Here is a 24,491-nt window from a genome sequence, read left to right as displayed (position 1 = left end):
GTTAGAGATTCATGAGTCTAACAGCCTCAGGGTAGAAGCTGTTCCTCAGTCTAGTGGTTCTACACTTAATGCTCCTTAACCTCCTTCCTGAGGGGAGTGGGGCAAAAAGTGTGTGTGCTGGGTGGGTGGGGTCCTTCATGATGCAGGTGGCCCTCTTCCTGCATCTGGAGGTGTAGATGTCTGTGATGGTGGGGAGACTGATTCCAACAGATTTCTGTGCAGCCTTCACCACTCTCTGCAAAGCTTTTCTTTCTGCAGCTGTGCAGCCTCCATGCCACACATTGATGCTCGAGCACAGGATGCTCTCCACTGCACACCTGTAGAAGGAGGTGAGGACTGAGCTTCCCAGACCAGCTCGCCTACATACATATGTATATGTATATATATATATATATATATATATATATATATATATATATATATATACATACACAATACACTAATAATAATAACTGAAGAACTAATAAAAAGCAATTAAAACATAGGGTCACAGAATAAAAAACACTAGATCAATTTACACTGTATGAAATGCCTGAGAAAACAGATGTGTTTTAAGCAGGGATTTGAAGTGAGGAAGGGAGGTGTCCTGCCTGATGTTGGGGGGCAGGTTGTTCCAGAGTTTGGGGCCCATGACTGAAAAAGCCCGATCTCCTCTGAGCTTCAGTCTTGTTTTAGGAACAGCCAAAAGCAGCTGATCAGATGATCTCAGGGCCCGAGAGGGAACATAAGGTTCGAAAAGCTCAGAGAGGTAAAGGGGTGCAAGGCCATTTAGGCACTTGAAGGTCAACAGAAGAATTTTAAAGACTATCCTCATACGAACAGGGAGCCAGTGAAGGGAGGACAGAACTGGTGTAATATGTTCAGACCTACGAGTTCCGGTTAAAAGCCGAGCAGCAGAATTCTGGACGAGCTGAATACGTGAGATGGAGGCCTGGCTGATCCCAGCATACAGTACGTTGCAATAGTCCAATCGGGTTGTGACAAAGGCATGGACTAGTTTCTCAAGGTCAGGTCTGGACAATACTGGCTTGAGTTTAGCTACCTGTTTTGAGTTGGAAGAAGCTTTTCTGCAGAACAGAGTTGATTTGTTTGTCAAACTTGAAGTCAGAGTCTAAAACCATCCCGAGATTTTTACCAGACTGCTTCAGATATGGCTGAAGAGAGTCCGGGTTGACAGGCTAAGTTATGTACTTTAGAATGGCATGCAGAAACATAAAACTAAAACTGTTATCACTATTTTTCTGATCTACTTGCTAGTCAGTCGAGCTATATCTGTGTTATTAATTTTTTTAGGACATTACTAGGACAGAATTATGAGAATGTACCTTACCAGTTTCTCTTGGTATTTCCTTAACAGAGGAGACCCTTGACCAAAAAGCTGGTGACTGTCCTCCATCAGTTATTCTGAAGAAGGCTTCTTTCTGCATTCACTAGCAACCCAATTTGGAAAACTTGACTTTGATTTTGATCTGGGCTGAGCTTGAAAGAAATCACTTCTCTACAGATTCAATCATGCTTCCCCAAAGCTACTGAGCGCATCCATAATCTGCCCTGTCTTCTTAAATGCCCCAATAACTCAAGCACCTATCTGTTAAGGTTGGTTCCTTTTATAGGTTTGTGTAACCTGTTGTACAACTCTCCTTAGCAACTCCTTAGATACTAACAGGTCTTTAACAGTTGTTTCACATTTTTCTGTATAATTCAAAAAGCATTCAATACAAAAACAACTGGACTTTATTTGTAACAGAAGACGTTTCGCTCCTCATCCGAGGAGCTTTCTCAATTCAAAGAGCAGAGAGTGAGAGATACAGGTTATAAAGCTGAGTGAGATAAGACACACACACACATAAGACACACACACACACATATGTAGATTGGCAGTTCACACCTAAAAACCTAAACAGTAGGTCTTTGTTCCTCTAATTCACAGACGAGGCCTCTCTGTTCCCATCAGGTGTGAAAACCGGCTGGGAATCTGTTTTAAAGTTGCGTTATATGTTTTTGAAAGTGGAAATCTGAGGCCTCCTCCTCTGTTAAGAGACGGCTTTTCTCTTTTTACATAAATTGCTTCCTTCACCCCCCTCTCAAACCATCTGTGTTCTCGGTCCAAAATGTGCACATTTTGGTCCTCAAAAGAGTGTCCCTTATCTGTGAGGTGGAGGTGAACTGCGGAATTTTGTCCAGAGGATGTGGCTCTCCTGTGTTGAGTCATGCGTCTGTGAAGAGGCTGTTTAGTTTCTCCAATGTAGAGGTCTGGACAGTCCTCGCTGCACTGGACCGCATACACTACACCACTCTGTTTGTGTATGGGTATTTTGTCCTTAGGGTGGACCAGCCTCTGTCGGAGAGTCCTGCTGGGTTTGAAATGTACTGGGATCTTGTGTTTGTTGAAGATCCTTCTGAATTTCTCTGATACTCCATGTAGAGATTGGCAACAATGGGTGACACTGGAGATCCCATGGCACAGCCGTGCTTCTGTCTGTAAAAACTGTCATTGAACATGAAATAAGTGGTGGAGAGGCAGAGATCCAACAGGGTGCAGATCTGGTCTGGGGTGAAGTTGGTCCTGTTGATTAAGTCCTTGTCTTGTAGAAGTTGTTTTTTGACGGTTTCTACTGCTTCAGAGATGGGTATGCAAGTGAAAAGAGGTTTAGGTTTAGGTTTAGGATTTTAGGTGTGAACTGCCAATCTACATATGTGTGTGTGTGTCTTATGTGTGTGTGTGTCTTATCTCACTCAGCCTTATAACCTGTATCTCTCACTCTCTGCTCTTTGAATTGAGAAAGCTCCTCGGATGAGGAGAGAAACGTCTTCTGTTACAAATAAAGTCCAGTTGTTTTTGTATTGAACACTTTTTGAATTCATCATGTCCTGGATGACTGAGAATCTTCACCAGCATATTTTTCTGTATACATGTTTGCAATCTCCAACTACCGTTGCCAAGTTTTTGTTTCTGCAGATAGCAATTCCTTATAATGTAACGTGTTGATGAGGGAGTTTAAACTGCCAGAACCTTCTGTTTCAGAACTTCTTTCACAAATTTACTAAAATGGGTTCATCTTGGTTTAAATGGTAAATGGACTGTACTTATATAGTACCTTTCTATCTTATCAATTTACTCATAACACTTTACAACACAATCTGTGCCCTTATTTACCTATTCATACAGCACTCTACTAGATCTCTAAAAAGCTAATATGAATCTGTAGAGATTAATCAGAGCTTTTTCACATTCATACACTGATGGGACACACATCGGAGGCAATGAGGGGTTCAGTGTCTTGCCCAGGGACACTTCGGCATATGACTGCTGATGGAATCAAACCCCCAGCTCTCGCATTGGAGGATGACTGCTCTAACCACTCATCCACAGCTGCCCATCTTAGTTTACAACACCCAGGACATTCTGTTTAAAATAACATGATTTGTGAACATTGATTTTCTGTGTCTTCTATAATTTCTTAAAATTTAATCACACATTAATCACTCTCAAATGAAGCACAATTGAATCATTCATTATACGTTAATCACTCTCAAATAAAAGCTTTTACCTTTTTTTAACGACGGAGTTATGATTGACAAGATTCTTAACACCTCTTTTTGCATAGTACATTGATTCCACATTGATTTAATACTCACGGAAACATTTTTTATTTTAGATTTGTTTCAGTAAAGGCAGGTTCAGCTACGATGCTCTCACAGGGCTTAAAACTGACTTCATATTTTTCACCAAAAACCCACATTACTTGACAGGCTGCTGTTTAATATATCACATTATTTTTACAATATTAGTGTTTAGCTTATATCTTAGATCTTTTAGCGTATTATTTAACGTTCATTTAGCATTTATCTTAGTGTATATCTTAGATCCTTATACACTGTTTCTTTTTATACTTTATATTTTTTATATTTTTGAGTGTTTTTGGGTGTAACTGGGACCCTGAATACACAATTTCGTTCCACCTTATGTACAATGTGTGATGTGAATGACAATAAATATACGTGAAATTGAACTTGATCTTCTGGTTGTGTCCTAAAATATGTGTATTCTGGCAGGAGATATTTGGTGCTCTTAAGGTAATCTTCAGAAGAGACATTCCAAAAAAAACCTAAATGGCAGTATTATGAGAAATACCTGAAGGAATGGACAGGAAGGTCAACAGATATTTTCTGAACATATTGCTCACAGCAGCATTGAAATCCATAACCATAAAACTTGTGGGAGGCTCTGGCTAAATCCAGAGCCTCCCAAATATGGTAAATGGACTGTACTTATATAGTGCCTTTCTATCTGATCAAGATACTCAAAGCGCTTTACACTACAATTTGTGTCCTCATTTACCCATTCATACAACACTGCACAAGATCTCTACAAAGATAAGTGAACAAATCATTCTAAAGAGACTAATCAGTACATTAGATCACATTCATACACCGATGGGGCACACAGAGGCAATGAGGGGTTCAGTGTCTTGCCCAGGGACACTTGGGCTTGCGACTGCTGGTGGATTTGAACTCCACAACTCTTGCATTGGAGGACGACTGCTCTAACCACTCAGCCACAGCCTCCCACATACAGGTCCTTCTCAAAAAATTAGCATATTGTGATAAAGGTCATTATTTTCCATAACGTAATGATAAAAATGAAACTTTCATATATTTCAGATTCATTGCACACCAACTGAAATATTTCAGGTCTTTAATTGTTTTAATACTGATGATTATGGCATACAGCTCATGAAAACCCAAAATGCCTGTCCCAAAAAATTAGCATATCATGAAAAAGTTGTCTAAACAAGCTATTAACCTAACCATCTGAATCAACGACGTAACTCTAAACACCTGCAAAAGATTCCTGAGGCTTTTAAAAACTCCCAGCCTTGTTCATTACTCAAAACCGCAATCATGGGTAAGACTGCCGACCTGACTGCTGTCCAGAAGGCCATCATTGACACCCTCAAGCAAGAGGGTAAGACACAGAAAGAAATTGCTGAACGAATAGTCTGTTCCCAGAGTGCTGTATCAAGGCACCTCAGTGGGAAGTCTGTGGGAAGGGAAAAGTGTGGCAGAAAACGCTGCACAACGAGAAGAGGTGACCGGACCCTGAGGAGGATTGTGGAGAAGGGCTGATTCCAGACCTTGGGGGACCTGCGGAAGCAGTGGACTGAGTCTGGAGTAGAAACATCCAGAGCCACTGTGCACAGGCGTGTGCAGGAAATGGACTACAGGTGCCGCATTCCCCAGGTCAAGCCACTTTTGAACCAGAAACAGCGGCAGAAGCGCCTGACTTGGGCTACAGAGAAGCAGCACTGGACTGTTGCTCAGTGGTCTAAAGTACTTTTTTCGGATGAAAGCAAATTTTGCATGTCATTCAGAAATCAAGGTGCCAGAGTGTGGAGGAAGACTGGGGAGAAGGAAATGCCAAAATGCCAGAAGTCCAGTGTGAAGCACCCGCAGTCAGTGATGGTCTGGGGTGCCATGTCAGCTGCTGGTGTTGGTCCACTGTGTTTTATCAAGGGCAGGGTCAATGCAGCAGCTATCAGGAGATTTTGGAGCACTTCATGCTTCCATCTGCTGAAAAGCTTTATGGAGATGAAGATTTCATTTTTCAGCACGACCTGGCACCTGCTCACAGTGCCAAAACCACTGGTAAATGGTTTACTGACCATGGTATTACTGTGCTCAATTGGCCTGCCAACTCTCCTGACCTGAACCCCAGAGAGAACCTGTGGGATATTGTGAAGAGAAAGTTGAGAGAACAAGACCCAACACTCTGGATGAGCTTAAGGCCGCTATCGAAGCATCCTGGGCCTCCATAACACCTCAGCAGTGCCACAGGCTGATTGCCTCCATGCCACGCCACATTGAAGCAGTCATTCATGCAAAAGGATTCCCGACCAAGTATTGAGTGCATAACTGAACATGATTATTTGAAGGTTGGCGTTTTTTGTATTAAAAACACTTGTCTTTCATTGGTGGGATGAAATATGCTAATTTTTTGGGACAGGCATTTTGGGTTTTCATGAGCTGTATGCCATAATCATCAGTATTAAAACAATTAAAGACCTGAAATATTTCAGTTGGTGTGCAATGAATCTGAAATATATGAAAGTTTCATTTTTATCATTACATTATGGAAAATAATGACCTTTATCACAATATGCTATTTTTTTAGAAGGACCTGTACAGTGCCTTACAAAAGTATTCGGCCCCCTTGAACTTTTCAACATTTTGCCACATTTCAGGCTTCAAACATCCATCCATCCATCCATTTTCTTTACCCGCTTATTCCATTTTGGGTCACGGGGGTCGCTGGTGCCCATGTCCAGCAATCACTGTGCGAGGGGCGGGGTACACCCTGGACGGGTCGCAAGTCCATCACAGGGCCACATAGAGACAAACGAGACAAACAAACATTCACTCTCTCATTCACACCTAGGGACAATTTAGAGTTACCAATCAGCCTAACATGCATGTTTTTTGGACTGTGGGAGGAAACCGGAGTACCCGGAGAAAACCCACGCATGCACGGAGAGAACATGCAAACTCCACCCAGAAAGGCCCCTGGACCGGGGTTTGAACCAAGGACCTGCTCGCTGAGAGGCAGCAGCTCTACCAGTTGCGCCACCGTGCTGCCCGGCTTCAAACATAAATATATAAAATTTTAATTTTTTGTGAAGAATCAACAACAAGTGGGACACAATCGTGAAGTGGAATGAAATTTACTGGATGTGTCAAACTTTAACAAATAAAAAACTGAAAAGTGGGGCATGCAATTTTATTCGACCTCTTTACTTTCAGAGCAGCAAACTCAGTCCAGAAGTTCAGTGAGGATCTATGAATGATCCAATGTTGTCCCAAATGACTGATGATGATCAATAGAATCCACCTGTGTGTAATCAAGTCTCCGTATAAACGCACCTGCTCTGTGATAGTCTCAGGGTTCTGTTCAAAGCACAGAGAGCATCATGAAGACCAAGGCACACACCAGGCAGGTCCGAGATATCGTTGTGGAGAATTTTAAAGCCGGATTTGGATACAAAAATGTGTGATTTTTTTTTTCCCCCGGCACCGCGCAAGTAGGCAGCTCGTCTCAGCAGCTTGGCAACAATAGAACAGATTTTTTTTCTTGAAAACTTTGTTTTTATTTTCTTTTTTTATGGTTTCTATTTTTGGAGAATGCGTGAGCGACCACGCTCCTATTGTTTACTCTCAGGACCAGCTGCTTTCCATCCGCAGCTCCGCTGTGCCTCCTCCTGCAGAGCAACCTGATGTCCCCCGCGAGCTGAGAAGGAAGAGACGCAGGAGATGTGCAGGCATAGGGCGTCGCAGCCAGGGCATAAGGTACAGACCTGTCCTCCCGTCCATCATTATGGGAAACGTGAGATCTCTTCACAACCATGTGGATGAGCTGGCAGCTCTAACGTGACATCAAAGGAGCTACCGGGAGATCAGCCTCATCTGCCTGACGGAGACATGGCTGACTGAGTTAACCCTGGACTCACATATTAACATGGACGGCTTTCATTTACTTCGTGCGGACAGAACCAGAGAGAGTGGTAAGAAGAGAGGAGTGGGTGTGGCTGTGTTTGTGAATGATAGATGGTGTAACGCTGGACATTTAACCATCAAAAAGACGCTCTGCAGAAAGGACATTGAACTTCTAGCAGTTGGTATGAGACCACACTATCTTCCGCGGGAGTTTTCACACGTTATTGTGATAACGGTGTATGTCCTGCCCTCTGCTGATGCTGCTGCTGCAGCCTGTGACATCATTCACACCACCACCAGCAGACTCCAAGCACAGCACCCACAGGCTCTCTTTCTGATCTCTGGGGACTTTAATCATGTTTCCCTGTCCTCCACTCTCCCTACCTTCCCCCAGAATGTCACCTGCCACACCAGAACTACCAACACACTGGATCTACTTTTTGCCAATACCAAGGAGGCATACAGTTCATCAGCTCTGCCTCCCCTGGGGGACTCAGATCACAATCTGGTTCATCTGCAGCCTGTGTATAAATCCTGGTGCGCCGAGAACCAGCTGTGATGAGCACAGTGAAGCAATGGACTGAGGTGACTGAAGAAGCTCTGAGGGACTGTTTCAACTCCACTGTGTGGGAAGAGCTCTGTGCTCCTCATGGGGAGGACATTGACAGCACCACGGACTGCATCACGGACTACATCAATTTCTGTGTGGACAACACTGTACCCATCAGGACAGTACGGCGTTTCTCCAACAACAAACCCTGGATTAACCCTGAAATAAAGGCTCTCCTGAAGGAGAAGAAGAGAGCCTTTGGATCAGGTAACAAGGAGGAACTGAGAGCTGTGCAGAAAGAACTGAGAAGGAAGATTAGGGATGGAAAAAACATCTACAGGAAAAAGATGGAGGATCATCTGAAGCAGAGCAACATCAGTGGGGTGTGGAGGAGCCTTAAAAACATATCAGGCCACAAATCAAGCCCCCAGGCTGTAGGAGACAAAGGGGGGTGAATGACTTGAACCAGTTCTTTAAACAGATTTGATCTGTCACCCACCCTCACCCCCTACTCCAGCACTGCCCCCCCCCCCTGCGCTGTCAGCCCCATCACCTTTAAGGACTGCCAACTTCTCTTCCCAGGAATTCACACCTCTCAGCTCTCAGCCATGAGCCTCCCCCTTCACTCCAGGAAACTTCACCTCACAGCACCCTTCCCCCACCTCCATCTTGTCCCTCTCAACTCTTCAACTGCAAAAGATCAAGGTGCACATTTGATGAAGATCCTCGAGAGGCTGGTCCTCAACCATTTGCACCACCTGGTGAGGTCTTCGTTGGATCCATTGCAGTTTGCCTACCGGCCTGGCATCGGGGTGGATGACGCCATCATCTACCTCAGGCACCAAGCTCTGACCCACCTGGAGAAACCTGGAAGCACCGTGAAGATCATGTTCTTTGATTTCTCCAGTGCTTTCAACACCATCCAGACAGGACTTCTGCAGGACAAGTTGGAGTTATCAGGAGTGGATCACCACATGTCCCAGTGGATACTGGATTACCTGACTGGATGCCCACAGTATGTGAGGACACAGGGCTGTGTCTCTGACATGCTGGTCTGCAGTACGGGGTCCCACAGGGAACTGTGCTGGCACCGTTCCTCTTCACCCTCTACACTGCAGACTTCACCATCAACTCCCCACACTGCCCATTTTTAAACTTCTCTAATAAAAAAAGTTCTCTCAGAGAGTTAAAATTTGTCACCTTACAAGAAGCACACCATCTATCAAAGAGGCTTCCCTTTTCCCTAGCGGACTCTACATAGGTCTGAGTGGGGTTTTTCTTAAAAGAGAATCAGAATGCCTTTATTGTCATTATACGCAGTACAATGAAATTAAGAGCCACTCCTTTTTCCAGTGCAAAAACACGCCTTAAGAAAACACACATTAAACACACTAAAAATATAAAAAATGTAACGCAATATAGATATAATAATGAAAGTAAAAAATACAAGTATTACACAATTATATTGCACATTATGGATATTAGTGAGGTAGTTAAGGTGATTGAGAGTATGAAATGTCAGTAGTATTGCACAGTAGAAGTCCAGGTGTTTGGGAGGTTAGATTATTAAATCAGTGCATGTGTGAGTTCAGTGTGGTGATGGCTTTCGGGAAAAAACTGTTCTTGAACCTGTTTGTTCTTGTTCTGATGCACCTGTAGCGTTTCCCTGAAGGTAACAAGTCAAACAGTTCAAAACCCGGGTGAGAACAGTCCTTGATTATGTTTTCTGCTCTGTTGAGGCAGCGTGATGTGTAAATGTCCATCAGGGAGAGGAGAGGGCAGCCAATGATCTTTTGTGCTGTCTTGACTCCTCTCTGAAGCCTCTCCCTGTCAGCCAGGGTGCAGCTGCCGTACCACACTGAGATACAGTATGTCAGCAGGCTCTCGATGGACGAGCGGTAGAAGGTCAGCAGCAGTTTTGTGTTTAAGTTGTGCTTCTTAAGGACTCTTAAGAAGTGTAGTCTCTGCTGAGCCTTCTTGATGACCGCTGTGGTGTTCTCTTTCCAGTTTAGGTCAGCAGAGATATGGACACCAAGAAATCTGAAAGTGTGAACCCTCTCCACGCACTTGCCGTTGATGTAAAGGGGGGCTAGGTTGGTGCTGCTTCCTGAAATCAATAATCACCTCCTTGGTTTTTTTTATATTCAGAGCCAGATTTTTCTCTGAGCACCAGGTTGCTAGCTCTAGGACCTCCTGTCTGTAAAATGTCTCTCTCCCCTTGAGATTAGTCCGACCACTGTGGTGTCATCAGCGAACTTGACGATGAGGTTGTTGTTGTGGGCCGGGATGCAGTCATGGATGTAGAGACAGTACAGCAGGGGGCTCAGCACACAGCCCTGTGGGGAGCCAGTGCTCAGCGTACGAGTGGAGGAGAGGTGGGGACCAAGTCTTACAGATTGGGGCCGATTGGTTAGGAAGTCTTTTATCCAGGCACATGTGAGTGGGGGGAGGCCGAGATTGTCCAATGTGTTTATAAGAATGTCCGGAATGATTGTGTTAAAGGCCGAGCTGTAATCCACAAAGAGCATTCGAACGTAGCTGTGCTGTTGTTCCAGGTGGCTCAGCGCGGTGTGGAGAGCTACTGCAATAGCATCCTCTGTGGACCTGTTGGTGCGATATGCAAACTGGTAGGGGTCAAAGTTCGGAGGGAGATAGTCCATGATGTGCTGGAGAACCAGTCTCTCGAAGCACTTCATGGTTACTGGGGTGAGAGCCACTGGTCGGTAATCATTCAGGCTGGTGATGGTAGGCGTTTTCGGCACTGGGATGATGGTTGCAGATTTTAAGCAGGGAGGGATGACAGCCTGGGCCAGGGAGAGATTGAAAATTCTGGTGAAGGTGGGGGCGAGCTGGAGGGCACATGCTTTGAGCACCCTGCCAGGTACTCTATCTGGGCCAGTAGCTTTCTTGGGGTTCACTGATTGGAGGGAACGTCTAACATCATGCTCCCGTACAGTGAGTGGAGTGGTGCAGTAACCGGGTGGGTGTGGGGGCAGGGCAGGATCAGATGGGTGCTGCTGTGGTGCATCAAAGCGTGCAAAGAAGCAGTTTAGCTCCTCTGCTAGTGATGCACTCAGGTCTCCTGTTGTCACCTCACAGCCTCTATAGTTTGTGATGTTTTTTATGCCCTTCCACACCTCCCGTGAGTTGTTGCTGGACAGATGGGACTCTATATTCCTTTTATGGTCAGCCTTTGCTGTTTTTATTCCCTTATTCAGGTTGGCTCGAGCAGCTCGGTACAGAGCTCTGTCACCTGACCTGAAGGCAGCGTCGCGGGCTCTGAGGAGTGTGCGAACCTGGCTGGTCATCCATGGTTTCTGGTTGGGGTAAACACGAATGTTTTTGACCATAGGTCACATTTCCGATGCAGAAGTTGATGTAGTCCAGTACTGTTCCTGTGTATGTTTTCATTTCCTGATGTTGAAATAAGTCCCAGTTAGTTTGTTCAAAGCAGTCCTGTAGGTCATCGAGTGCATTACCAGGCCAGATTGTAACAGTTTTTGTTGTAGGCCTTGCTCTGCGTCTGAGGGGGGTGTAAGCTGGGGGGAGCAGGAGGGACAGATGGTCTGACTGCCTGAGGTGGGGGAGGGGTATGGCTCTGTATGCATGTTTAATGTTCGAGTAAACATGGTCCAGAGTGTTCTCCCCCCTAGTAGAACACTTAACATGCTGGTAGAATTTTGGGAGAACAGTCTTCAGATTAGCCCTATTGAAATCTCCTGCAATTATATGAACACCGTCGGGGTGAGCCCGCTGCTGTTCATTGATGGTGTTCAGCAGGAGAGAGAGCGCCGTATTTACATTAGCATCGGGTGGTATATACACAGCAGTAATTATCACAACCGTTAGCTCTCTCGGTAGAAAAAAAGGTCGGCATCTCACGGACATGTACTCAAGGTCTGGGGAACAGTGATTGTCTATAATTGTCCCGTTATTACACCAGTCCTCATGCACATAAATACAGAGCCCCCCACCTCTGCTCTTACCGGAGTCCGCAGTCCTGTCCCAGCGTAGCAGAGAGCGGCCTGCTAGCTGTATGCTAGCATCAGGTATCCCGGGGTGAAGCCAGGTTTCGGTGATAATCAGAACACAGCAGTCACGAACATAGCGATTTCCAGCGAGTTGTAATTCCAAATAATCCGTTTTATGCACCAGGGATCTGGCATTGGAGAGATAAAGGCTCGGTAGAGGTGGCTTGTGGGGTTGTGATCTTAGCCTTAGCATAACGCCAGACCTGCAGCCTCGCTTCTGCTTCCTCTCCCTTCTCCGTCTGTGCCGCCTCCCAGGCCCGACAACAATCCACGGAGAGCCCGGTGATCTCGCTATTTCGTCTGGGATGTTGTGCGTGTAATGAAAGTCACTCGAAACAGGTATTTGGTGTTGCTCACCGATGTCCAAAAGGGCCTGACGTCCATAGTTGATGTTTGCAAACTCGGCAATGCAAACACAAGAAAAAAGGATGTACAAAAATAACATTAAAAAGCACTGAAAGGGAGAGCTGTGAGCCGCTGCAACCATGTGCGCCGCCATCTTGGAAAAATACCTAAATTTCTGCCGTTAAGCCTCAGGAACAAGCTCATTGGCTTTCAAAATGGCAGCTTTAACCATTTATGTGGGTGTTATGAAAAGGGAGGGCGGCTACAACCTCTTATGCTATTCCACGGATCTTGCATTGTAAAAGTATTGACCAAACATCAGGTGGCCACTGCAAAGCTTGCACTATCCGTTCAAACACAGAAAAATAACAGTCAACTTCTGTCTCTCTAAACTCTGGTACTAAAGCCACATATTTAGTAACATCAAAGGGTCTAACTGAAGAGGACCCATCAGAACCACTAGCAGGACTCACAGTAGCGGTATGAACTTTAGACCTTTCTTGAGATTCAAGCTCTAGCTGCCGAAGCTTTATAGCCTTTTCAGCTTCAATTTCTAGCCGTTTGACATCGAGCTGATATTGCCTGAGCTGTGCTTTCTCCTTGGCCTCAAATTGCAGTCTGGCGAGACAAACCTTCAAGCAAGGCTCAACTTTGGAACCAGCAGATCCACTGGAAGCCGAGTGGGGATCAAACCGAGGAAGTGTAGCAGGAGTCTTAATCCCACCAACAACCTCAGCATCCCCCTCTGGTGTTAGCTCCTGGGGTTTTCTTGCGATTTTTTTAGAGGGGCCAGCAGATGGTGACTCTGCATGAGGCACAGCAACAGTTGAAAAAGCTAATGAAACAGGAATCTCAGATGGCAAGGTCAACACAAATTCAACTCAACCAGATTGCACACAATAAGATCTTTTAACTCCTTCTTAACAAGCTGTTTAGAATAAGAAATGGAAAAGTGGCTAGCAATTAGTGCCAAGTCAGCTTTACGACAAGAAGCAAGTTGATCAAGAGAAGGATGTTCCAAAAACTGGTCAATATCAAACTGAGACATTCTGAACCAACAGCACAAACTTTACAGAGGCACCCTCAAATCACAGAACCAAACAAATTATTATTATTATTTTAACTGAATTTTAGTCACGGGATCGTATTAAAAATCCCGGATGAGCCAACATTTAATGTTACGAGTTGGCTCAGCCAGGGGGAAGGAGCAGTAACATTAAAACCCAGATTTTAAAGGGTTAAACAGTTCAAAGCACAAAGCACAAAGATGGCCTCCTTTACTCCTCTCTCAAACCATCGTTCCTCTCTGTCCAGGATGTGAACATCTTCATCCCTGAAAGAGTGACCGCTGGCCTGGAGATGAGTGTAGACCTCAGAGTCCTGGCTGATGATGTTGATCTTCTGTGCTGGTCAGAGCAGAAAACATAATCATGGACTGTTCACACTTGAGTGTTGAACTGTTTGACTTGTTACCTTCAGGGAAACGCTACAGGTGCATCAGAACAAGAACAAACCGATTCAAGAACAGTTTTTTCCCGAAAGCCATCACCACACTGAACTCACACATGCACTGATTTAAACATCTAACCTCCCAAACCCCTGGACTTCTACTGTGCAATACTACTGACATTTCATACCCTCAGTCACCTTAACTACCTCATTAATATCCATAATGTGCAATACAATTGTGTAATACTTGTATTTTTTACTTTCATTATTATATCTACATTGCGTTACATTTTTTACATTTTTAGTGTGTGTTTAATGTGTGTTTTCTTAAGGCGTGTTTTTGCACTGGAAAAAGGAGTGGCTCTTAATTTCATTGTACTGCGTATAATGACAATAAAGGCATTCTGATTCTGATTCTCTTCTGGTCCATCCTTTTGGCCAGTGGCTATTTAGTTTCCCTGATGTAAGACTGATCACAGCCCTCCTGACACTGAACAGCATACACAACATTACTCTGTTTGTGCCGGTGGACTGGATCTTTGGGATGAACCAGTCTTTGCTGTGATGTATTTTGGGGTTTAAAAGCCACTGGGACGTTGTGTTTGGAAAATAAACGTCTCAGTTTCTCTGATACTCCCTCAACATACGGACCTAACAAAACCCCATTCCATTCTCCACATTTTCAAACATATCATCAATCATAATTGAAAAAAACAATGGGCTCACTATACTTCCTTGGGGAGTTCCATTTTTAACCAAAAATTTTTCTAAAAATGTTTTTCCTATTCTCACTTGTATTGATCAATCTTGTAAAAAATATTTTATCCAATAAAACATTGAACCATTTATTCCCATCTTTGTTAGTTTTATTAATAAACCTTCCTTCCACATCATATCGTAAGTTTTCTCTATATCAAAAAAGACAGCCACCACACTCTCCTTATTAACTTGTCCTTTCCTGATTTCATGTTCTAAACATAAAACAGGATCCATAGTGTTTCTACCTTTTCTAAATCCACTTTGGAATCTTGATAAATATCCCCTCTTCTCAACAAAGTAAGTCAGTCGTTCATTTATCATTCTCTCCATAATTTTACATAAATGTGAAGTTAAAGCTATGGGTCTATAACTGGCTGGGTTTGATCGTTCTTTACCTGGTTTGAGGATTGGAACTATGATTGCTTCTTTCCATGCTTTAGGTAAAAAGCCTAATTCCCAGATCTTATTATATAATTCCAGTAAAACCTTTTTAGATGAATTACTAAGCTGATTAATCATAATGTAAGAGATACTGTCATTTCCTGGAGATAAGTTTTTTGATTTCCTAAGGGCATTATTCAGTTCAGAAAAAGAAAAGGGAGCATTTAATAAGTCAGTGGATCTTATATTTTCTTTTAATAAATGAATATTTTCATTGATTGTACAATTTCTCCTGTTTCTCATCTGTACTTAGATTACTACTACTGTGGATTTGAACAAAATGTTTGACCAACATGTTTGCCTTCTCTTCCTCTGTTACAGCAGTAACATCTCCATCCTTCACAACTGGATATCCATATTCTCTTCTAATCCCATTCATTCGTTTTATCATCCCCAAACTTTTGAAATGTTTGTTTCCTACCTACCCAATCACAAAAGTTTCCCCAATAAACCTTTTTAGCATTTTTTACAGTCCTTTTAACAAGAGCTTGCAACCATTTATATTCAATAATATCCTGAAAGTTCAGGTTTCTTTTTAACAATCTAAAAGCTTTATTTTGAGATTTTATTGCTACATCACATTCCTTTGTCCACCACGGTACGACTCTCTTCTTATATTTTCCTCTTTCTTTGGATTGCTTCACGTGCAGCACCTAAAATGGCTTCACATATAGAAAGATTTAAATTGTCAATATCTAATTCAATATTAACTATTTGCATTTCTTCATCACTTATTTTATATTTTTCCAAAGATCCATCTTTCTACACCTTCATTATCAAATGTTTCCATTTCCAAACCATTTTCAATGAATATAGGATAATGATCACTTCCTGTAGTTGACTCTTTTAATACTTGCCAATTACTGATCCCAGCTAGACTCTCTGAGATTAAAGTTAAATCTAATGATGATTCAGATCATTTCTAATATTGATTCTTGTCCCCTCCCCATCATTAAGGCAAACTAAATTCTTTAGATCCATTATTTCTTCCACCACCTCTCCATTAGCATCATTACTACCCCACAAAGTACTGTAAGCATTAAAGTGTCCACAACAAATTACTTTTCCTTCAATACTTTTAAACATTTCCTCCATTTTATATAAATAAAGTTTTTTACAGGGATTATCAAAATTCAATATTTTAATACTTTCTTTATTAATCTAAATTTCTACAGATATCCATTCTAATGTTATTCCTTTTTCTAAATATCTATACTGTATTCCTTGTTTTATAAATATTATACATCCTCCTCCGTCTCTTCTAACACTGTCGTACACTTTTATCACAAAATCTAACTCTGGTTTGAGCCACGCCTCCTGAACACAAATTATGTCTGGTTTTCTTTTCAAATTATTTAAATATCCTTTAAATTCCTGACCATTAGCTAATAAACTCCTTGCGTTCCATTGAAGAATAATCATGATATTCTTCCTTCACCCAGTTTTCCATCTGTTTCCAGCTTTTTATTGATCGATTCCCGAGATAAATCCTTCTCACACAGACATTTCTCTGCACCTTTCACTGTGATTTTGATGTTTTCAGTTTTTGCTTCACTTGATCAGTGCAGTTAATAACATCAGCCATGAACAGAATTAATCGATCCATTATGATTTCCATTCCTGACATTGCTCTTTGACTGAATTCAGGTTTTGGACTAGGAGGGACTTGAGGATTTCCCTGTAGGCCTACTGCTCTTTTTTCTTGCTTCTGCATAAGTAATATGTTGTATTTCTGCTGCCTTCTTCCTTACTTCACATCCCCCGTACGCTGCACTATGCTGACCTCCACAGTTGCAACATTTCAACTGTACATCTTTCCCACATTCATCATACCTATGATCTCCACCACACTTTGCACATGTTTGCTTCCCTTTGCACACTGCTGCAATGTGACCGTATCTTTGCATTTGTAACAGCGCAGAGGAGCAGGGATATAAGGCCTGACAGGAAAACACATGAAACCAATTTTTATTTTATCAGGAAGAACTTCGCCTTTAAACTCTAAAAGTACAGAGAGACTCTCAATCCTTTTCCCAGCTACTGTTTTTAACAACCTTTTCAAATTGCATATTTCTACATCATGAATATTTCTTTTAAGTTTTTCCAGATCTTCTTCAAGTGGAATACCAGTGATAACACCACGTGACACCTTGTTTTCTCCAATCATTTTCCTTTTACTAACAACCTTTTTGCAAATGTTACCAATCTGCATAGCTTTATTTTGTTGTTCTTCAGATTTACATTTGATCAACAGGTTCCCATCACGCAGCATTTTTGCAAACTCCACCTCACCTACTTTCATTTTTATATCTTTAGATATTGCTACAGGACTTAGATTCATGTTCTCATCTTCTTTCTTGAATTCAAGTACGACCTTAAATTCCTCATTTATCACTTTCCTTCTAACCAGTCTGTTTCATCCTCTGAACTACTCTTCAAGGCTTCTCTTATTACTATGGCTGCCAAGCTCTGTCATCTCTCAAAGCTTTGCCCTTACCTTTTCCTCCTCCTCTACCTACCGGAGTCCACTCATCAAAATCCATATCCTCATTGTAATCTACCTGAGTAGTCATCCCGATCCAGTCACATTCCAGTTTATGCCAACCACCAAATTCAAAAAGAAAAACAGTATATATGGAAAAAAAAAATTCAAACTTGCAAAAATTTCCCGCATCGCCGTCAACCACCCAGCCGCACCTTCTGTGAGGAAGCTTAGGTTTTAATAGGGAGGCTTCTTCAGGGATTGGTGAAGCCATCAAGTGATGATCCAATCAGGTCTGCTGTAGGCCTCAGACAGGAAGTGACACAGGAGGAGGGCTGCATCCAGTTCCCACAGTGCAGCCAGCAGGCAGGAAGCTGCAACTATACAGAAGTGTTTGTTTTTTTCTCGTTTTTTGTTTTTAAAAGAAAAAACAAAAGAACATACAAGGCCACTGGCTGTAACACCAAGTCAAAGTCCAGACCTGAATCCAATTGAGAATCTGTGGAAAGAGCTGAAGACTGCTGTTCACAAACGCTCTCCATCCAACCTCACTGAGCTCGAGCTGTTTTGCAGGAAGAATGGGCAGAACTTCAGTCTCTTGATTTGCAAAACTGACAGAGACATACCCCAAGAGACTTGCAGCTTTAATTGCAGCAAAAGGCGGCGCTACAAAGTATTAACGCAAGGGGGCCCAATAATATTGCACGCCCCACTTTTCAGTTTTTTATTTGTTAAAAAAGTTTGACACATCCAATAAATTTCATTCCACTTCACGATTGTGTCCCACTTGTTGTTGATTCTTCACAAAAAAAAAAAAAAAAAAAAAAAATATATATATATATATATCTTTATGTTTGAAGCCTGAAATGTGCCAAAAGTTTGAAAAGTTCAAGGGGGACGAATACTTTCGCAAGGCACTGTATAACACACAAAAAGTTTGGGACATTTACTTGATGGAATAAATTCCATATTCTCTAAGGCTTCAAAAGCCCATTTTTAATGTATAGTGAAATCCGTTAATGCGATTATTAATACAGTGTTGTACTTAGAATTTTGTCTTTTTGCAATCACTGTGCACTTTTATGCCAGTAAAAATACCACTGTAAACACGAATGTGTAGACTATCTTATCTCAGATGGGATTTTATTGATTTATGTTGTTTTATCCTTTCTTTCTTTTCCGCTCTTTTTACATTATTTCATTTGTATTATTGTATTCATTGTTCTATTATTATAACTGTTGGTAGTAAAATCCTTTCTGCTCATTTTCTTTTGTCAACTTATAACGTGGACTGTATATAACTTTAAGAGATAGAAAGAATGTAATTATGGAAAAGTGCCACCATTTGTTGTTAACAAAATAAATAAAAATTAAGTTAAAAAAATAGAAATCGTAGTCACACAAGAACAAAGAAAGGAGAAAACATTTGTAGATATAAAGTGAATTATGTAAGAGTATCATAGATGATAAATGTGTCAGACCTATTTATTTGCTATTTTATCCCACAAACACTCTCAAAACAAAGACCCCAACTGTATTTACTAGAATTTAAGAATTTTAAAATTCATTTTGTTTCATCATCTGTCAGTTTCAGGAATAACTTCAGTGCTGTCAACCTTCTCCGAGGAAAAACAAATTCAGCCAATCTTTCAGAGAGGTCACCTCTGCTGAGGTTCTCGCAGGATGACAGGTGAGCACTGCCTTAGCATTCTGGTTAGCTATAGATACTTTGCAAATATCAGAACAGCTCATAATTGATTACAAAAACAAATAACTAAATATATTAAAGATGAATTGCTATGTAATGAAAATAAAGGATTTCCATTCTATGGTTGGTTTTGTGTTTTTGAAAATAAAGAAGAAAAGTTTTGTCACTGTTCAACCACGGCGTTCAAAGCTGGAAAATTTACTTCCCAGGTGGAGAGAAGACTCGGGCTGACACAAATAACTGCTGAAAATAATAAAGTTTTACCATTTGATTTCTATTAAGGCAGGTAAAAGGTACTGGTTTACAGCGCGGTGACTTCGTTCGACCCGCCGCAACCAGAAACCGGAAGCCAAGCTCCCAAAGAAACTCGGCTTTCTCCGACTCTAGACTCCACCCTTAGCCTGGGGTGTAGTACAACCTCATTGGATCAGTAATGAACTATGTGTGGACAAGTACAGGTCATAACTGGTTTAAACTGATGATACAGTAGTGTCTAAAATATGTAAGGAAGTGGTAAACAATTCCATATAAACCAACAAACTCCATGCTCAATAATCCAGGAATACAATCCAACAAATTAAAGTCAGGACATCTGGACAATTTCTTTTTTTGTGATGAAAAGTTTCACTTTCCATCCAGAAGGCTTCATCAGTCAAGGAAACACACAACACAAAACTGATTCTTCCCCCAACAGTTTACTCCAAAGTGGAACAAACCAGTTATGTTGGTGCTAAGATGGTCTCTTTACCATACCATACCATACCACTTTATTTATAGAGCACTTAAAACAGCTACAAGGCCAACCAAAGTGCTGTACAGACAGAACAACAGGTAACACACAAAGCAAAATACAAAATGAAGTAAATCAGAATATAGACATAAAAACGATGCAGATAATGACGACAAACCAGTGTGGAGCATACAGGATCAAAACACAGATCATCTGGTGTTGAAAGCTACTGAATAGTAGTGAGTTTTTAAACGGGACTTGAAAACCGAGAGGGAGGGGGCCTGTCTGACAAGCAGAGGTAACTCGTTCCAGAGTCTTGGTCCTGCTACAGAGAAGGCCCTGTCACCTCTGCACTTAAGACGAGTTCCTGGAACTGTGAGGAGCAACTGGTCCGCTGACCTCAGGGAGCGTGGTGGGACATACGGCTATAGCAGATCACAGGGATGGGGGGGGGGAGGGACTGTTCAGTGATTTGTAGACATACATCAGTATTTTGAACTGGATTCGAAAGTGAACCGGTAACCAGTGTAGGGAGGCCAAAACTGGTGTAATGTGCTCTCTTTTGCCTGTACTGGTTAAAAATCGGGCTGCTGCATTCTGGACCAGTTGTAGCCGTGCAATGGAGGTCTGACTGATAACAAACAGGAGTGAATTGCAATAATCAAGCCTAGATGTATTGAATGCATGTATTACTGTCTCCAGGTTATTTTTGGACAATATGGGCTTCAGTTTAGACAGTCGCCTCAGTTGGAAGAAACATGATTTAACAATCATGTTTACATGATTGTTAAGTTTCAGGGAAGGGTCCATTATCACGCCCAGATTAGTGACTCTTTGTATTTCTGACAGGGTTAGAGCGGAGAGGTCGATGCAGTGGTTTGTGACCGTGTCATTGGGAGGGAACAACATGACTTCAGACTTCTTTTCATTGAAACTTAAGAAGTTTAAAGCCATCCAGTCCCTGATGTCAGCCAGGCAGTCGAGCAGCGGTTGAATCGAGCATGTACCATTGTGTCTTAGGGGGAAGTAAATTTGACAGTCATCGGCATAGAAGTGGAAGGGCATGTTGTGTTTCTGGAAAATAGCACCAAGCGGCAGCAGGTATAAAGAGAATAGGAGGGGACCCAGGATGGACCGCTGCAGAACCCCCCATTTAAGCTCTGCCTCTGCAGAACTAAAATCCTTGATGGAGATACTAAAGGATCTGTTAGTGAAGTAGGACCTGAACCAATTGAGGGCTGACCCTGTGACGCCCACCCACTGCTCTAACCTAGCAATGAGGATCTCATGGTCGATGGTGTTGAAGGCGGCCGTGAGGTCCAACAGGACAAGCAGTACAGAATCACCAGTATCTGTGGATCTGAAGATGTCGTTAAAGACCTTCAGCAGGGCAGTTTCAGTGCTGTGGAGAGGTTTAAAGCCAGATTGGAAAAGCTCTAAGATGTTGTGACCCTCCAGGAAGCACTTCAACTGGGACTCGAATATTTTCTCCAGTACTTTAGAAACAAATGGGAGTTTGGAGACAGGCCGGAAGTTGGACACGACTGAGGGGTTAAGGTTTGTTGTTTTTCAGGAGAGGCTGGACAGCAGCATGTTTAAAGGATTTTGGCACCACGCCAGTGGATAAACTACTGTTTACTATGGCAAGAATGGACTGACCTAGAGTGGGACAAACTTCCTTTAGTAGTCAAGGGGGGACCACATCAAAGGGGGAACCAGAAGGTTTCAAGCTGCACATGACCTGCTCTAGAGAAGATAGAGTGATGGGTTCAAAATGGTCAAATGGAGCTACAGACTGAGAAGGGATGGATGGGTCATGAGTTGGAGGGGAAATGAGAGCCCTGGTGGTCGCAGATTTTTCCAAAAAGAAATGTAAGAAGTTGTTGCACAGCTCAGTCGAGGCTTCCAGACGTGATGGTTCAGTGAGGTGGAGAACAGAGTTTAGGGTGGAGAAGAGGACACGTGGGTTGCGAGAGTTTGAGGTAATTATATCAGAGAAGTTTTTGGATTTTTCAGCTTTCACTGCTTTTTGATAACAGCGCCAACTCTCTTTAAGTATTTGAAAAGAGACCTGCAGCCTGTCTTTCCTCCACTTTCGTTCCACCCTCCTACATTGATGCCTAACGGCCTTGGTGACGTCACTCAGCCAAGGTTCTGCTCTGAGTTTTGATTTTTTGGTTTTAACAGGTGCAAAATGATCCAGAGTCTTTAAGCAGACAGAGTTGAACTGGGATGTCAGTTCCTCAGTGGTGGTGAGAAACACCGGGGGCTGAATTATCATTTCAGAGTTATAAACATCTGTGAAACGTGCGGCAGTGAAATGGTTAATGGTCCGGGTCCTACGTGCAGGAGCGCACGGCTTAGGATTTAGATGGGGGAGGGTGAACTCAAACCGGACTGGCATGTGGTCTGAAAAAACATTATCACCAATAACAAGATTATTAACAGTCACATCATGAGCTAAAACAAGGTCCAGTGTATGTCCGCACTCTTGGGTGGGACCGTTTACATGCTGCGTTAGATTAAATGAGTCCAATAAATCTAAAAAGTCCTTAACCAAGGGCTTCTCAGGACAGCACACATGCAAATTAAAGTCCCCAATAATGAAAACATGCTCATATTTTGGTGTGATTTCAACTAAGAAGTTAGAAAACTCATTTATGAAGTCCTTAGATCGAGGTGGGCGGTAGACGAGTGCACACAACGTTGGAGGTGAATGTCTGAGTTCAATGATGCTCAGCTCAAAGCTGGCGCGGGAAACTGGGATGGGCAGTTGTTTACAGACAAAAGTTGATTTGAATATTGTTAATAATCCACCACTGCGCCGGCCTGATGGCCACGGTGCATTGAAATACAGACAGTTCGGTGACAGTAATTCCGTCAAGGCGTTGGACTCACCCGGAGACATCCAAGTCTCTGTGATGCACAGAAAGTCTAACCCGTGCTCTTGAAAGTAGTCCCTGAGGATAAAATTTTGTTGGTAACAGATCTTGCATTGACCAAACACATCCGGATACTGTCCAAAGTGGACCCAGCAGCGGTGGACCCAGCAGCGGTGGACCCAGCAGCGGTGGAGTTAGCGCACGCTAATGGCCACAGATTTTCAATAACAGCCCCTCCAGATCAGTCCGAGCGATGCACCGGCCGACAACTCCCGTTGGTTACCTGATCCGGGCACACAGGAAGCTGGCGATGGAAACCATGACCGCCAGCTGAAGAGAAAGATGCAGTGCGCTGGGCTTTAATCTTCACCAGCTGACCAGCACATTTTCCCCGGCATCTGAAGCGATGTCTCCGGGCATGGAGGTGAGGAGCCCAGCGGAGGTAAGCTGGTATGTCTGCCAGCAGGGGTGAAGGGGGGGGGGGGGGTCCCAGAGGTACACTCATATTGTTCCAAATAAACGCCATCAGAGACAGAAAAACGAAGATCCAGAAGCTGTTGTCGGTCATACATGAGGAGTGAATTCATGCCACAGATAAAAAACGAGCAAAACAGAAATAATCCGAACACCATCAGCAGAGGTGGAATGCAAGCCATGCACACGGGTGCCATCTTACCGGAAGTAAGATCTTTGGCATGGCCCCTCATCCGGTGCCGGCCCTCTCCCTCATCGACAGTCAAGTAAAACTGATTCAAAACCAACAAAGTCCATGCTCAATAATCCAAGTATACAATCCAACAATTTTCAGTCAGGTAATCTGGACATCTAAAAAAGTTAAATCTGGTCCTCTGGACATTCAAAAAAAAAAAAAAACTCAAAACAAAGCAAAACAACAAAAAATGTAGAAACGTTTCGTCTCTCGTCCGAGAGACTTCTTCAGTCTGAGGTGCTGTATTCAGCTCAGTCTCTTAAATAGCACCTTCTCAGAGTGGATCAACCAGTTTTGCTGCTGACAACCAAAACCAGCTGATCACATGCTCAAGAAGGACCATCAGCCAGTGTCTAGATCAGACCACACTTCAGCAAGTGTTGGACTGTACAGATCAGGCACGCTTAGCACAGCATGTCAAGTCCAAGACTCGACAACAAAACAAGTTTAACTTACTAGTAACTCATCAACAACATCACTATTCCAATAACAACACATTCAGTGTAGGACAACACTCCAGTAGTCAATTATATGCCAGGGAGACAGAAAAGTGGGTGAAGAATTTATCTGACAGACAGCTCACCCAGCCAGAGACAGAGATTCTTGTCAGGGGACTGAACTTTGCGGTTGCACCAAGTAGAATTCCTCTGGTGGAGATGATCACAGCTACTGAGTCAGCCATCCGCAACAACAAAATTAAAGAGGCTGAAGCAGAACAGCTCAGAATCAAAGTTTCAGCCTGCCTCAGCAATGCCAAACCACCACCTTCCAACATCAGTAGAAAGGAGAGGGATGCACTCACCACTCTTAGCAAGGACAAAAACATCATCATTCTCCCAGCAGACAAAGGAAGGTGCACAGTGATTTTGAACCAGAAAGACTATCATGAGAAAGTTATGACACTCCTTAGTGAC

At 42.9% G+C, this 24,491-nt stretch overlaps 1 protein-coding gene across 1 annotated transcript in view; it reads left to right on the top strand.

Moving 5' to 3' along the window:
• The window catches only part of oca2 (oculocutaneous albinism II), a 659,230-nt gene that overhangs the window by 57,863 nt on the left and 576,876 nt on the right, over positions 1–24,491 (top strand). The window contains exon 2 of the mRNA XM_037698314.1: positions 19,143–19,238. Coding sequence (XP_037554242.1) covers positions 19,143–19,238 — 96 coding nt within the window. The remainder of the gene's footprint in view (positions 1–19,142; positions 19,239–24,491) is intronic.

This window comes from Nematolebias whitei, chromosome 3, assembly GCF_014905685.2.
Source record: "Nematolebias whitei isolate Nwh7 chromosome 3, NemWhi1, whole genome shotgun sequence".
NCBI classification, from domain to species: Eukaryota; Metazoa; Chordata; class Actinopteri; order Cyprinodontiformes; family Rivulidae; genus Nematolebias; species Nematolebias whitei.
This window is presented reverse-complemented; position numbering and strand designations above follow the sequence as displayed.